The sequence below is a fragment of the Diadema antillarum genome, unplaced genomic scaffold (genome assembly GCF_040938485.1).
Source record: "Diadema antillarum isolate AM-2024a unplaced genomic scaffold, OU_Dant_1.0 seq00000931_RagTag, whole genome shotgun sequence".
NCBI classification, from domain to species: Eukaryota; Metazoa; Echinodermata; class Echinoidea; order Diadematoida; family Diadematidae; genus Diadema; species Diadema antillarum.
The window spans coordinates 1,306,482-1,319,491 of record NW_027271782.1 but is presented as its reverse complement, the minus strand read 5'-3'; the positions used below and the strand labels follow the sequence as shown (position 1 = coordinate 1,319,491).

Genomic DNA, 13,010 nt, shown 5'->3' with positions numbered 1-13,010 from the left:
GTATTATCCGGAAAATAATCGAACGAACTATTACTGGGTAGAGTCACGTAAAATTGTTCCTCGCCTTCCATACTGATTCTTTCGTCAAAATGATGCCCTCCCTCAATTGCGATAGGTTTTATCGATGTTATCTACCCAAGCATTAAACGTGTCTGGATAGCCTAGAAATTTCACGAAATATTCGGTTTTACCCCCTCGCTTTCGCCGTCTCAGTATCTTTTCCACCCTATACATGTCTGCCTTGTCCTTACGCACCCTCTGCAATTCAGGTTCGTAAAATGTACCTTTCAATTGTTCGTTATTATCATCGGTTAAATGATAGACGGGTAAATCACGATGTTTACGACCAGACACTGTGTACACTTCCTCTGTCCAGTTGGGGAGGTACCCCTTTTCAAAAGTTCGTTTCATCTTACTGATGCGTACTCTTTCACCTTTTTCGTAGCGAGGTCTGTTTTGTTTACGTAATGCCCATGATTGATCACCATACAATCGCTGCCAGATGATACCTTCATTTTTCTTGGTGACGAGCACGGGTTTTGTTTTGATCGAACGGTGCTGGGCATTATTGTAGGCTCGGAGGAGTTTCGGGAGTATGCGGGTATACTTCAACGTGTTGGAGTGAGTAAAATATTTCCACATCTTTTCTTTCAACGTTCTGTTAAAACGTTCGACGACACTAGCCTTGGTTTCGTTTTCAGTTGTAAAAAACTCAATGTCTTTCTCTTTCAAGAAGGCTTGAAATATTCTGTTGGTAAATTCAGTGCCTTTGTCCGTTTGAATCTTTAGCGGAGACCTCTGCGTTTTGAAGATAATTTTCAGAGCACTGACCAAGCTTTTGCCACGTTTGTCTTTGATGGGCACTACCCAGGCAAATTTAGACAAAATGTCTATACATGTAAGGAGATACCTATACCCCGAATTGTAACGGGAGAGCGCAGACATATCTACCAAATCCATTTGCCACTGATCATCCATACCACCAACAATGACTCTGCTTCTACTAAACCGACGTCTGGCCGGTTTGTGCAACGTGTAGGTGTCAATACCCTCTAACCATTCTCGTATTTGTTTCCTACTTAAGCGATATCGACCATCTTCTCGCACGAACTTGTACAATTTTTCTACCCCGCCAAAACTGGCTTCGTGTTCTGGATTGAAATAAATGTCATTCAGATATCGATTCATGTTCTCTCGTGTCACTCTTAACGTGTCAGTGCGAGCACGTCCACAATACCTATATGCTCCCACAAAAACAAATGTTTATCAACTCTGTCTCAATACTACGTATTTATCGTGACAGTCATATTCTATATTCAGTCGCTGTCTCATATGCCCGTCGGTCATCAGAGTACACTTCTTACCCTCACATTTTACAGTAGACGATACTGTTTCACTCGCTTAGACTTCGTCCAGTCATATGATATATTGTTTCACTAGCTGTCTGCTCTGACCGTCGGTCACTGTCTGATATGTCCGGCGCTCATCAGTGCACACTTCGTACCCGCACATTTCTTCATCACATTGCTCTCGTTCCTCCAGCAGACGATACTGTTTCACTCGCTTAGACTTCATCCATTCATGATATACTGTTTCACTGGCTGTCTGCTCTGACCGTCGGTCACTGTCTGATATGTCCGGCGCTCATCAGTGTACACTTCGTACCCGCACATTTCTTCCTCACATTGCTCTCGTTCCTCCAGCAGCTCTACGGGCTTTATCCCGTCAAAACAAATTTTTATCAACTCAGCATCAATACTATAGATTTATCGATACATTCATAATTTTCTTTTTCTCACTGTCTGATTTGCCCGCTCCTCCCTATTTTCAAGGCTACATTATTACTATAAGCTCTCTGACCTCTCCAAAGTACGTGACCTGATTTTCAACAAAATACATAGCGATACTATTTTTATATTTATTACTCTCATTTTTTCCCATTTTCTCGGAAAAATCAAGGTCGAATTTTTGACATATAGACGGGCTACACTACTGCTATATCACACAACAGATTCTCAATAAATATATGTGTAGTGTGGACATGCGTCATGTCATTCCTTCCCTCTTTCTCCTGAATGGTAAAACTGCTCAGTATTTCCTTGGGGACGGTTCTATTTTGGGGTCACTGTTTTAAACGTGGTGCCTTTTGTTCTGCAGTTTATGATTTCTTCTTCCAGTAAGGGAAGTAGAGCTCATACAATGGCAGGAAAGACTGCAGTCACTGCAGCCGTATCAAATTAGAAACTGTCTTTGGAAATAGATGTTGGACTTCTTCACGGAAATGTGGGTTGAATCTACCTGTTCACCAAGCAACAATAAAATAAACTTTACATGAGCTCATGCTAGTCTCATTTCACTCTTTTCCCTTTTATGAGCTTTGGTGCTAAAATCATGCCAATGAGAGCTATTGCAATGGAAGTTTGGATTAGAGTTGGAAGCATAAAAAACTTCAGGTCTAATTAAAGCTAGTATATATATAGTGTCCCAAAGTTAACATAGTACTATTTACAGTACATACACAAGTAATACTGGAGAAAAAAAATGACATAGCTACAAAAAATGTCGCATTTGAATTGTAGCCCATATTGGATTTCATAGGAAAAGACTACCCTACACCTTTGTTAGCGGCAGTCCAGGTACATTGTATGTAAGCAGAAGATATGCAGGGCTGCCAATATCCCCAAATCAAACACAGGAAGATCCCAAACTGCTATCAGGAAGATACTTGTGTATTGCATGCAACTCAACTAGGCTAAATTGATACCTACATCAGGGAGGTTTTTGTACTGTATTGTCGGGACACGAAGAGAAGAGACTTGGCAGCTCTATTATATGTGTAAATTGTGTTGCAGAGGAAAGCTTTTTAACATACAAAAATCTTTTCTTACTTTTTGACACCCATTAACTACAAAGTACTGTTAAAGTTTGCAAAAGTTCCACAGCCTCAAATTCATGGCAAATCAAAAATGATGGCCATTTTTGTTGACATACGATAAAGTGGACTTGCGTATCGCCATGGAGACGAGTCAAGACACTGCATGATTCACACCCAATAATGGCCCACTTCCGGACCATCAGGCAAAGGCACTTTGCCAGCTTATCACAAATAATTACAGATGATTTCTGGGCAACAGTTGTTCCACACATGATGACCACTGTATCTTCATTGTGTGGATCTACAGTGGCCACTACCCACTCAATGACTTACAATGAAATAACAAGGACACAAAAACCAAACACAAACAATAAAAACTAAAGTCTTCCTCTTTCTCCTCCTCCTGAATTGATATATTTTCAGAGAAAGTGTTCTTTTTCTTGACATGGCTATTTGTAAATGATAAAGAACTTCATTCTCAAGATACCATATCTGCTCAATGAGAAAAATTATAAATTGGTCTTGGTCAATATATACTAGTAGTACATACACAAAAACATGATATGATCTAAAGCATACACTGTACAAGAAAATTATTGCAAACTTGAAAATATATCACAAAGAGGACTCACTGTCAAATACATAATCAAGTTTCTCCTGCAGTAGACTAAAAATTCTCAATTCTTTGATTCTAACAATGTGATTTGCCCTTTTCTACAACAACAACAACAACAACAACAACAACAACAACAACAACAACAACACTGAACAAAACACACACTTTGGGGAATTCCCCCTTGAATGAAGGTCAACAGTGTCTGCATGTTCTCCAACGCCATGAGAGTATTTGAAGTTTTGATTAAAAAAAGGGTTAATAAGTGAATTTTTAACATACCTCCTTTGTCGAGACAGTTTGTGTGTTCCGATGGACCCATCATCTTCTCTTTCATCTGAAGGACACGGACAAAAAGGAAATATTTGCAATGCAAGTGCATGTAAATGCTTCAAAAGATCTACATAACCTACAAAAACATGTGTTTAATAAAGCGTAAAGAGATACCCAATTGAAGTTGCTCATTTACATTGATGAGTCTGAAAGTTTACTACCATAAAAAGTACTTGCAATGGAGATTATCATCACATTACAGGAAAGAAACTGACATTGGATGAAACAGTCCCAGCCATAAGAAACAGTACTTCAAGTCATAGATGAATGTAATCATGTTTCTGGGTTTTGTTTTTTCTTCAATACTTCCAATCCTGGGGAAGAGAAAACGTTTACACTAGTTCATAAAGACTGCTCTACAAATTGTATATATCACTGAAGAGAGATTTATGGTAGTTTAGTAAACAGGGGAACTGCAGTAACATGTGACTTGCGACAACTTTTTTCATTTTTGAAATCACACAGTAGCTTAATATCTACATCTGAAAGTGATTCCTTACTTGAAAATGATAGAAAACTGAATTTACTGAAACTTTATCTCCTGAGCAATACATACATACCCACAAACGCAAACACAAACACAATCACATACAATCATACTGTTTAATGCACCTGTCACACACACACACACACACACACACACACACACACACACACACACACACACACACACACACACACACACACACACACACACACACACACACACAAAAGGGGCACACTCCAGTGCAGAGTGTGTAGTGCACAGATATTGCATGCCTGCAGTGAAAGACCCCTGTTGCAGTCCCAGCTTGCACTGATGGAAGACCTGTATTAAGATCTTCTCAGCCACTGGATTAATGGTCAAGGCCGCATGCATGCAGTAGGCCAACTTGTGTCTGCCTTGACATTTGACTTTGCCTTCTTCTTCTTCTTCTTAGTTCTTAATCTTCAAAGGGCTACATGTATGTGGCCTATCAACAAGATTATCCCATTGAGGATGAGTCCTGAGTATACTCGGGCAGGGGTCTATGGGAAATGCATGTTTTATCAAAATCAGTTCGTCCTCAACTGGTTAACTGGCATGTGCTGTCAGTGTTAACTTTTTCACCCTATGTGCCTTCATAAAAGTTTCTTGTCAATCAACATGTCACTCCAAGTACCATATGAATGTAAGTAGTACAAATTGATTGATTCAAGTCTGTTCCTCAACTTTACCAATCTATTCTACTGCCTATGAATGATACAGCTGCTAATCAATATCAACTAATGGCTGATGCACTTTTTAAATATGATTCAGTGGGGGTGATTATGATTCAACCTATTCAATGAACAAGTTTTGTTGGGGTCAAAATTTCTTTTACCTATGATCCAACGTACATCACATATTGCCCTGTCATTCGATGACAGGGCAATGACCTCGGAAGAAACATGTTACATTGGGCAGATGCTATATTCATTCTCATCAAATGTCATCCTTGTAAAACAGCTGAAAGAACATTCTCCCCATTAGCAGTAAATACCTTGTCTTCCTCGTTGTCAGGTTAGCTTTAGAAATTACACTCCCTTTAAAATTATGTGTTTGTTTAAGAAAATTACTGTGTATGTGAAAGCATTAGATGACTGGGTCCTAATTCATGATCTAGCTTTTGTGACGGGGGGGGGGGGGGGGGCTGCTTTCCTCTTCTGTTTGTTTAAGATTAGTTTTTAGCCCTCACATTTAATGAACATTCATTAAAGAACAGGTGAAGAAAGTATTAACATGGGGTACAACATGAAATCCACAGGTGTTGGGAGTAAAATCTATTCAGGAACACATCAAATCCCTCATGATGAATACTGCCTCCCCTAATTGGCGACCACGGAAACAAAAATAAACATACACCATTTGCCAAAAATAACCACTTATCATCGCATTTATGTAACAATTAGACTGTCACAAATAAGACATGTGTTGGCGGGTGCTTGGGGTCATTAAGAAGATGGTGAGAGAGTGGTAATCAAATCATCACACCATTATCTAAGCCCAAACAAGAGGAAATTGAGGTGACACCAGCCCTATGGGTGCTAATTGTTCTAAGGAATGGGGGGAAAACTAGGTTGGGGTCGAGTCCAAGGGAGATTGAGTATAGTACAATAATAAGCCAGTTTGGAGTTCGACTTTGCTCTCGAGCAGAAAAAGGTCATTTGTATTTGACCACAGCACTGACTATAGAAATATACACCATAAGCACTTCTATGTTCGTGTTTTCACAAGAGTCAAATTTCAGCTGCCTTTAGATACTGAGATCAGAGTCAATATTTTCTTGCTTTCTTCCAAGCTATGATTATAACTGCTAACAGCCATGACTACTTTAGTCTGAATGGACAGTGCATAACTTTACATGATTATGCAACACTAGAAGAGTTTTATGTACATTGTATGTACCCGTACATTCATTAACGTAACTACACATTGTGCATGCTCATCCTTTTTTTGGGAAAAAAAAGTGCTCAGAAAGTAGGTACAATGTAGTTTTGTTTTGACAACTCTCTTTAAGTTTCACTATCCTTCATCTTGAATAACAACAACAACAACAACAATAGTTAAATAACTCACTAATTGTTTGTTTTAGGACTATTAGTAGGCCCTAATAATATCATTGTTCATCAGAAATAAACTTTGATGTTTCCCTGGTATTAATATAGAGTAATTTGATGCTATTTATTGAGTAATGTCAGCAGATTTTGCCCTTGCTAGAATCAATTTCTTTTTTTTTTTTTGTGCACTTTGCATTGCTAGGTAGCTTATGCTGGCACTGTGCCAGGAAAAAAAAATCACAGAAAGTTATATAGGGCCTAATGCTCAAGAACAGTATGACTGTTCAATGTTTATCTCCTGCAAGATGACTACCAATTTACGCATCGTAACTATAAATATCTGCGCCTCAACATGTATCAATGGCCATTTCACTAATACTCTCGTGTTGACAGGACAGGATGTTTTGTTATCTGTTTTGCCAAACAAAATCAATTTATATAACACAGCCAACATGACAGAACATATGTTTTCATATTCTTTGTAATGCTTTAAATATATGAAAAGAAATAAAATGTCTAAAACAAAACACAATGTTATATGCCAATGACAATTAATGTGCAAGTCCAATTAGTTTCTAACTTTAACAAACTTTTTGAACTTCACATTATCAAAGTCTGTAAAATACTTGCAGACAATCTCCACAACTGCCTATTTGTGGGGCTTGTTTCTGTTTTTGTTTTTATTTTGTTTTTGTTTGGTTTTCGTTGTTGTCGGGGTTTTTTTTTGGGGGGGGGGGCAGGTTGGGGCATACTACATCTTGTACAATGCCTGTTTTCAGAGCACTTTGATTAACCAGGAAATAAGCACAAATTGTGACCTTGGTTGTCAGGATTTATAAACAGTGTTATATTTTCAGGATTTAATATGCTATATTTGGAGAGTTTGTGTCCTAAAACATTGTTTCAATATTTAGCACCTCCCTTCACAGACCCTTCTGAAGGAATATTCTGTGTGCACCCTCCTTTACAAGTCACTGCATATTAAATATTCTCAGAAAATTCATGTAAAAAATAATATTATGAAAGGAATGGTTAACTTGATTTTTAGCCACCTGTGTTGGTCTAGGAAATGTGATCCTTTGCTGTGTTCTTCAATCTGCACTATAAATTATTATGTAGTAGGACATATCTTTGACAGGATATAACCTCTGCGTCAGTGTCTTATAATGATAACCATTGTGCAGTACTAATTTTAGCATTGTAGTATTCAACAATACACAATGACTGCAGTTAGAACTACCTTCTCTCTCTATAACTCTCTATTCGTCCTTTGCTCACACAGACACACACAGACACACACACAAACTTTCAGAAGTGATAACATATACGCAGGAAATGACCACTTAAGCAGGGCACTGACAGACAAAATGATTAGGGAATAATCTCCCTTATCTCTCACTCTCTTCCAAGTATGTTGGGGTCTACTACTTTGTATCCCTCACGAACAAAACATATTTGAAACACAAATTTTAAAGAGAAACTCCACTTCCCTTTCAAAGTTGACTTTTTCATTCAGAGTATGATAGTTCTTTGAGATGGATTTTCTGTGAGTCTGCCATCATTTCACTTTCGTTTTGACTGAACCATTCTTGCTGACTGATAGTCGCTTATTATTGAGATCTGACTGACAAAAATCAAGTACACTGCAAAGTTGTTTTTCAAACACAAAGTGACTGTTGCAGGGTTGACATAGTGACAGCGTCTTTCCAGAGTGGCAACTAGTTTGCATAAACACAAGCTGCTACATCTTCAGCGATGACATTGTTGTCACCATTGAAGCAAATCCCACCTGACTCATAACTCTCTCCGCAAAATGAGTTATCACTGCACCCATCAGTCATCAATGCATGATAAATGATACTGCCTTAAATATTGTCCATGGAAAGGATTAGCCATAAAATACCCTCCGAAAGGCCAGAATGCCAAAATATGCCATCTTGTGTTTGAACACGGAGCCTTTGAAAAAAACAAAACAAAACTGCTGCGTAGAATATGAAGCTCTAATGTTTTTTGGGTCGCAAACTCAATCACAAGACTTGTATACCATATGTCTTGCCTAGAAGTTTTCCCTCAGACTTTGTTGAAGATGCATCAAATGTAATGTATCTTGAAAGTCAACAGCAAATTCTTGCTCCCAGGTGATCGTTAAACAAGGACTTAGTTACATGTTTTCTATAGAGGGCAATATTTTGTAACTCACTGAAATACAAAATGCTAATTATATTGCATATGTAGTCCTCTTCATTTATGTGACTCTCTATTATTTTGCCGCCATTGAGATACATTTGATTCTGGAAATATTGCAAAATACAGTGACTTACATGCAGAGAAAAGTATGATATTGGTTTAAAAAAATAACAAACAAAATAATATCTTAATTACTTCCTATCCAGGTTTTAAAGGGCTGAAATGACATTAGAAAGTTCTCAAATTATTTGGGAGTTTTATTGAAGCCTAGCTGCCACCATGGTGTTTTTTAATTGACAAACAAAAAATGAGAAAACTTTTGGTATTTATAAAATATATGCCATGGGATAGCCAAGAGTCTGAGGATCTTTAAAAATAAGAATACAAAAATCATTTAACAATTTAATGTGTGGTGACTCCATCAGCCTTCGGAGGTAATAGGGCACTTGTGCAATATACTGTGTAATAACATGCATTAGTGCATCTGTAGTAACTCTCTATGGCATATCACCAAGAGCAGAAGACATCCAAACATTGTAGAAATGTGAAAAAGGTATTGCTGATTTATAGGGCTAGTACAGTTTTGGTTGAGACCAAACTTCAGGTTTTTAATATTTTTGGGTGAGATAATGAGAAACCTCTTAGGAAATATGAAAGACCATGTAATTCCAAGAGGAATTCAACATTTATTTGATGAAAATTGGTCATGACATGGCTGAGATACCCAAAACACAGCAATACTAATAAAGTGTGGGACCCACATTTTATTACATCGCTTTGTTTTACTTTGTTTTTGGATGTTTCAGCCATTCCAAAACCGCTTTTCATCAAATAAACTTTGAATTCCTTTTAGAATGGCATGCTCTGTACCATTTCCTAAGTGGTTTCTTGGTATCTCGCAAAAAGTTAAAAGCCAAATCCTCAGCTCCACCAATACTGTATCATCACTTTAATTATGTTTGTTAATCATCCAGAGAAAAAGGAATGCCACAAAGTTTTGATGAAGAGCTTGACACAGCAAAAAATTGCTTCACGAGGGATTACCATCTGACAAGTTCTCTCTCAGATAGATGGAGAAAGGCTCGTGGCAAATTAGATTTCAGGAAAATGGTGGACTTCCTTTAGGAAAGGAATAGATATTCACTAGATGTGACCCACGACCCTCTCGGTCCGCAGGCAAACGCATCTGCCCCCTCACGTAATTATTCATCATTTCCCCACGTAATTACCGTGGCAGAGCCTTGGCCCAAGGCTTGACTCGGATGGCAGAAAGGGACAAATATGAAAACAAAGAAATGGGGGAAAGTGCCGAATGAACGAGAATGAGCAAACTGTGGCAAATCCCAGGAATTCTTGACTTCCCACTTGATGCTATTTTTAGAAATGCTACAAAAGCTTTCATCATGTGACAACAGTGAATAGCCCTGGCTGTCTCTGTCTCCTTATTTTGCTATTTTTGAATGATTTCTTTGGACTGTTTTTTTTTTTTTTTAGTCCTGGCAAACAAAATTGATATTTGTACTTGTTTCTTGACTGCCATATTACAGTTTACATAATTAAATAAAACAGATGACCAGAGGGTTTTACTATTCTGAGAAATTTGCTACATTTCATGGTATTCTACAAAGTTGATAGTGCAATCAATTCTAGGTGAACATTAAAGTATACCAACACCCTGGAAATCAAATTTCTGTACAGCTAGAATACACAAAAAACAGCCACAAGTCACCTGTGATAGCCCCTAAAAGTATACATTTTTTTATAAATCAGATCATATCTCTGTAAAAATTTCGAACTTGAGCTCCATTATTTCAATTCTGCTCTGTAGGCGCAGGTACTGACGTACGCGTATTCTAGCCATTCTAGCGTTTTTATAAATAATATTGAGATTCTATGTCGATCAGTTAGGGAGGTATCGATCAAAATATGTGTGTGCATTGCATACCACTATCGTTCAAGCCGTATTTTGATAAATTCTTTTTGATAATGTCATCATTTGATTAAGAGAATCAGGTGAGCGACTTGTCTAATTCAAGACGTTTTTGTTTTTGTATTCTCTTTATAATTTACATTTAAAACCCCAATAAACCACAAGTTTGGGTTTCCCTGTGAACTTCTCACAAGCTTAACATATCCTACCAGTAATCATGCATTGTATAAGGCACTCAAAAGGTTGGCTCACGGACCAAACAAGGCACCAAGACATATTTGCTGCCTGGCTGCCTGCTCAAGGGAAAGCAAGACAGGTGCCAGCCAATCTCCACCATTCCTTCGACAAAACTTCAGAGCATGTCCACTACACCCACCAAGCCTAGCACAAACCTCTTGTTCAGATCTAAGAGTGAAAACACAGAGGGGATGACAAGGGAGTGGCAATTACCGAAAATAATGGGCTTACCTTCACAGGGCATAATCTCATCAACAAGACTGTACTCGCTCGGCATTTCCTGGAGGATTTCACTGCTCTCACTCGCACTGTCTGTTACACCAGGTGCAGGCTCCTTGCTCTGGTCGCTCACATACTCATCGAGGCAGACCTCGTAGATGCTCTCCCGCTCACGTGGGCGCGATTCATCAGACCGATGCACTTCCTCCGGCGCATGCCAAGCGGCGCTGTCGCGGTGCCCCGCAGTGCTGTCAGGGGCTAATGAGCTGTGACAGGTGTCTGTAATGGCAGAGCCCGGGGGAAGCTGCGGCAGGCTCTCCGCTGACGAGTCAACCATGGTGTCCTCATAGATATTCTCTGACAAAGCCGTTTTGTCTTCCTGCTGTTGTGATGATGGGGAGGTGGGTATTCCAGTCTCTGACTCCACTGCAGCATCATCCTGCTTGATTAAGATTTCGGGAACTCTTTCATATATGTTTTCTGACTCTGCTGGCTTGGAAAGTTGGGCCTTGGGAACATCTGGAGTCAGTTCGTCAGGGCCTACACGAACTATGCTATTTCTGGGTTGGGGTTGGGGTGGTGGCCTAATGGGGGCAACTCGCAATGGTTCTGTCTCTGCTGAATCCCTGGGAGATGAGATGGTGCTCCTTGGCCGTGGCTTCGGTGGAATAGCTGCTGCTGATTGTGGTTCCTGATTCAAAGAGAAATTGCTCCTTGATCCGACAACTGGTTGATTTGGCGACTTATTCCCACTTTTGATCTGTTTATTTGGTTTTGGAGATATGGGAGCAGGGATTCTGTCAGGTCGCTTTTTAACTCCCAGATGTTCAACATTGTTTGCGTGAATGCCAGTCATGTTTTTCTCAAACAGTGCTCTACGATCACTGATCTTAATGTGATGGTCGATAAGTGAAAGCTTCTTCTGTCGCACGGTCATTTCCTGGTTTAGATGCATCAAGTTTTCCTGAATATCATGCACTCTGGAACGAACTGGGAGGGCTGTTGTATCCTTCCCATCAGTACTATCCGGCAATGCAGCGTCAGCAGACATTTTCTCTTGGCCCCCTTCCGTCGGGGCTACTGTGGGTGAACTACATGTGCGTTGAATACGATCGTGACTGCTTGGAGAGTCAGGCAAATGAACAGACAGGGATGCAGTGACTGGGGCGTGAGGAGGTGGGGATGACACCTTTGCATTGACCTTATTTGGTGACTTTGGTCCATGGGCCTCTGAACTCACAATCTCATCCCTCTGCTTTCCAGTTCTCGGAAGTTCACTTGTTCCCTCGGAATCCACTTTCCTCAAAATTTCATGACCACTGTTTATTGATGCCTTTACATCTTCTTTTATTCCAGCTCTGGTTGCAGAGACAGCACTAGCATCACTGTGATTCTTCACCTGTCCTGTAGTGCTCGGCAACCTTGTTGCGGAAGCCTGATTCTTAGGTTTCCTGTTATCAGGACCAGTGGAGTCCTTGATCTTCTCCAGAAGACCCGCAGGCTTTGGTGGTGGTAGCGGTCTTGGCCCACTCCTTACTCCAGGGAAGGCAGCCTTTGTCCTGACATTTCCATTCTGTGCCTTCCCCCCTTGTTGAATCCTCACGTCCTGCTTGCCTGTCACTGGCCCACTGCTGTTGACACCATAAACACCGGTCTTCTTGGCCTCCGCTTCCCTTGATAGAGCGGATGTGGCCACTCCGGACACTGTGGAAGTCACATGACTGCAGCTTTCTCCTCCCCAATCACTTCCTCCCTCTGTAGACCTAACCTCTGACCCAAAAGCCTTCTCAGGACTGGAAACAGCAGTGGTGGTTGAGGCCGATGACCCCGTCTTGGCACTGTCGTAGCGCCGTGAGGGCTTGACGATCTCCTCCGCCATGGCATCAATGGCCTCTGCCGAGGTCAGGATGTCCTCCATGCACGTTGGGCCATGGTTGAAGGGGAGGATCTGTGAGTGGACAGAAATTAAAGATAAGAACAATAATGAAGCTTAATCAACATTAGAGTTTGGGTGTGAGAGCATAAACTTACATGTATCTGTTTAGCTAAACAGAATA

At 40.0% G+C, this 13,010-nt stretch overlaps 1 protein-coding gene across 1 annotated transcript in view; it reads right to left on the bottom strand.

The window, feature by feature from the left end:
- LOC139741483 (uncharacterized) overlaps nucleotides 1–13,010 on the bottom strand; it is a 149,279-nt gene that overhangs the window by 51,016 nt on the left and 85,253 nt on the right. Inside the window, exons 3-4 of the mRNA XM_071652068.1 lie at nucleotides 10,966–12,901; nucleotides 3,771–3,825 (exon numbers count right to left, since the gene is read on the bottom strand). Of these exons, the coding sequence (XP_071508169.1) occupies nucleotides 3,771–3,825; nucleotides 10,966–12,871 (1,961 nt within the window). The 5' untranslated portion in view covers nucleotides 12,872–12,901. The remainder of the gene's footprint in view (nucleotides 1–3,770; nucleotides 3,826–10,965; nucleotides 12,902–13,010) is intronic.